General features: G+C 36.7%; 1 protein-coding gene across 1 annotated transcript; it reads left to right on the top strand.

Moving 5' to 3' along the window:
* Window positions 1–1,465: 1,465 nt before the first annotated feature.
* On the top strand, window positions 1,466–2,246 carry LOC149266762 (uncharacterized). Its single transcript, XM_089397374.1, has one exon. The coding sequence runs from the start codon at window positions 1,564–1,566 to the stop codon at window positions 1,951–1,953; it is 390 nt and encodes a 129-aa protein (XP_089253500.1). The 5' UTR covers window positions 1,466–1,563; the 3' UTR covers window positions 1,954–2,246.
* The last annotated feature ends 321 nt before the right edge of the window (window positions 2,247–2,567 follow it).

Here is a 2,567-nt window from a genome sequence, read left to right as displayed (position 1 = left end):
CCATAACATAAAATAGAAATCAAACTAGAAAAAATAAAATGAATAATAATATAATACTAATAATATAAAAAAAGAGATATATTTTAACTTTATTTTTTTAACATATGTGTCGACTTTCTTTAAATAATGGGAAAGTTGATCATGAATTAGTGTCAAATTACTATGAATCATGAATACAAAGTGATTCATCACATCTCTATTCAAGGAAAATCATGTATGATGGACAAGCTTTCACTCTTGCAAAATGCTTTTGAGTCTTGGGTTTCCTTAAACACTAGAAATAAGATTTTCCTTTAAATAACGGTAAAGTTTATCATGAATTAGTGCCAAATTACTATGATTCATGAATACAAAGTGATTCATCACATCTCTATTCAAGGAAAATGATGTATGATGAAATTACCAATTAGTGGTCATAAGGGAGCAAGCTTTCACTCTTGTAAAATGCTATTGAGTCGGGGGTTTCCTTAAACACTAGAAAGAAGAATACTTATTGAGACAAAAAAAAAATTTGCATCATATTACAAAAACAATGTACATCATAAATTTATGTTTCACTTTTTTCCATTATTTTAATACGTACTAAATCATAAATAAAATATCCATATTATTATAAAAAAATTATCACTAATGGCTTTTTTATCGACTATTAATAAATAAATAACTTTAACTTTTAGGATAAAGTTTAAATTAAAAAATAGAATTTTAAGTCAATATTCCTATTAGTTAATGAGTAAATATAACTTTTGTTTTGTTTTGAGTAAGTATTACAAATCGCAACGAAGGCTATTCCATTCATAGCTATCCCACTCAATTATAATAGCTTTTCCCACTATTTAGAAAAAACGTAACTGTGTTGTAAAATTTGTATTAAAACATTATTAAATAAATAAAATTCCGCATTCGAGCAAAATATCTAACACCATTAATAGCGGAGTTTAAACGTATTCCATGATCATTCATGCCGGTGGAAGTTTAAACATGTGGATACTTTTGGCGATGACTTTAAAGGAAAGCTTTAGAAGCTACCCGGATGTTAACACCTCATCACTACGACCATGCCCTTCCGCATGTGCATCAGTATTCTGCCAAGCAGGAAACATTCTCGCCATAGCCGTTTAACCAATCGTCTATTATAACACTGTTGCTTTTAGAAAAACTCATACGTCACTTTCAATGAAGACGTAGTGGAACGGATCACTTCGTAATGTACGCTCCTAGTGACAGCTGTATGCTCAGAGGAAATGGTCGGTGCCAAGTTCCAACAACTAAAGGTGCTGTTCAGCAGGGACGCGGATAAAACCGCAGCCAAAGACTAACAGATGAAATGATCGGCGTTGCTTCACCGAAATAAAGGGGTTTGAAAAAGCGTGTCAAAAATGAATCCCTAATTCTCGGAAGCCGACTTCGCCACAACACCTATATATCATCCTCTCCCCCGTCCTTCACATAGTTCATCTTTGACATACTTCATTTCTGTGGAAGCGAAAAGATTGACTCTATACACTTTCGGTGACACACATTTGCACTAGTATCCTTTCAGAACTGCTATTTCTACATAATATGGCTGGATTCAATACACTTCTCTGCTTGGTTTTCGTGCTGGGATTGGTGAGCTCAGCCTCTCCCGCACGGGCACCAGCACCGTCGCCCATTGCAACAGCTCCCAACGCGTCGCCGGTTCAATCTCCAGCAGCGCCATCACCGGCTTCGCCTCCTCCTGCGACTTCCCCAACTGTTTCTTCTCCCGCTTTTGCTCCTTCCGAAGTGGCCACCCCACCAAGCTCAGCCTCCTCTCCCACAGTTCAACCTCTAGCTTCTGGCCCTTCGGCTCAAGGCCCAGACACCGCTTCCCCACCGAACCTTAGCAGCGGGGCTGTCTCTACCACCAGTTTAGGGAAGATGGCAATCTTTGGGACCGCCTTGGTTGGAGGAGCTGCATTCCTTCTTTAAGCGTACCTCCATCCGTTATCATCTCCATCGTCATTATTAGAACGATGTGAAATAGCCATTCAATATTGTTCAAGGAGGAAATGGAGTGTGGTGGATTAGTTACATATATATGGTGATGGGATTCATTCATGTCATTTCGAGCTAGGGCTGCTGCTGGTTATTTTTTGAGTGCGATATTCTTTTTTTCTGTACACCAGAGAGTGGAAAAAGCCCATATTCGTTGGGCATTTGTTATTGTATAATTTCTGCATATGACACATTTTTTTTTATGTATAATAATTATTCTTTATTTCCTTGAGCTTCAAACTTGGTTTGCATGATTATGATTTAGTGTTTTGTGCTCAGTTTGAATGAGGAACGGACACATAAACTAGTGGATCGCAGCCGTCTGAACTTTAATTAAATAAACGGTTAAGATTTCGTAACAAATATTACTTATACACATGTTATAAATAAATATGGACAATCGTTTATCTCACCATTTATGTTTATTTAAAGGTTTTTTTGATCTAAAGAAAAAAAATATAGCATAATAACAACCGAATCACCCTCCAGCAAACAGACCTTCTTTGAGTTGCATTGCATAGTTTCATCTCTCAGTGAACATGTACGGC

This window comes from Pinus tabuliformis, chromosome 6 (assembly GCF_031772625.1).
Source record: "Pinus tabuliformis cultivar Carrire ecotype Pingquan chromosome 6, CPIR1, whole genome shotgun sequence".
Lineage (NCBI taxonomy): Eukaryota > Viridiplantae > Streptophyta > Pinopsida > Pinales > Pinaceae > Pinus > Pinus tabuliformis.
Note: the sequence above shows the minus strand (reverse complement) of the source record. Positions and strands in the feature narration are given on the sequence as shown.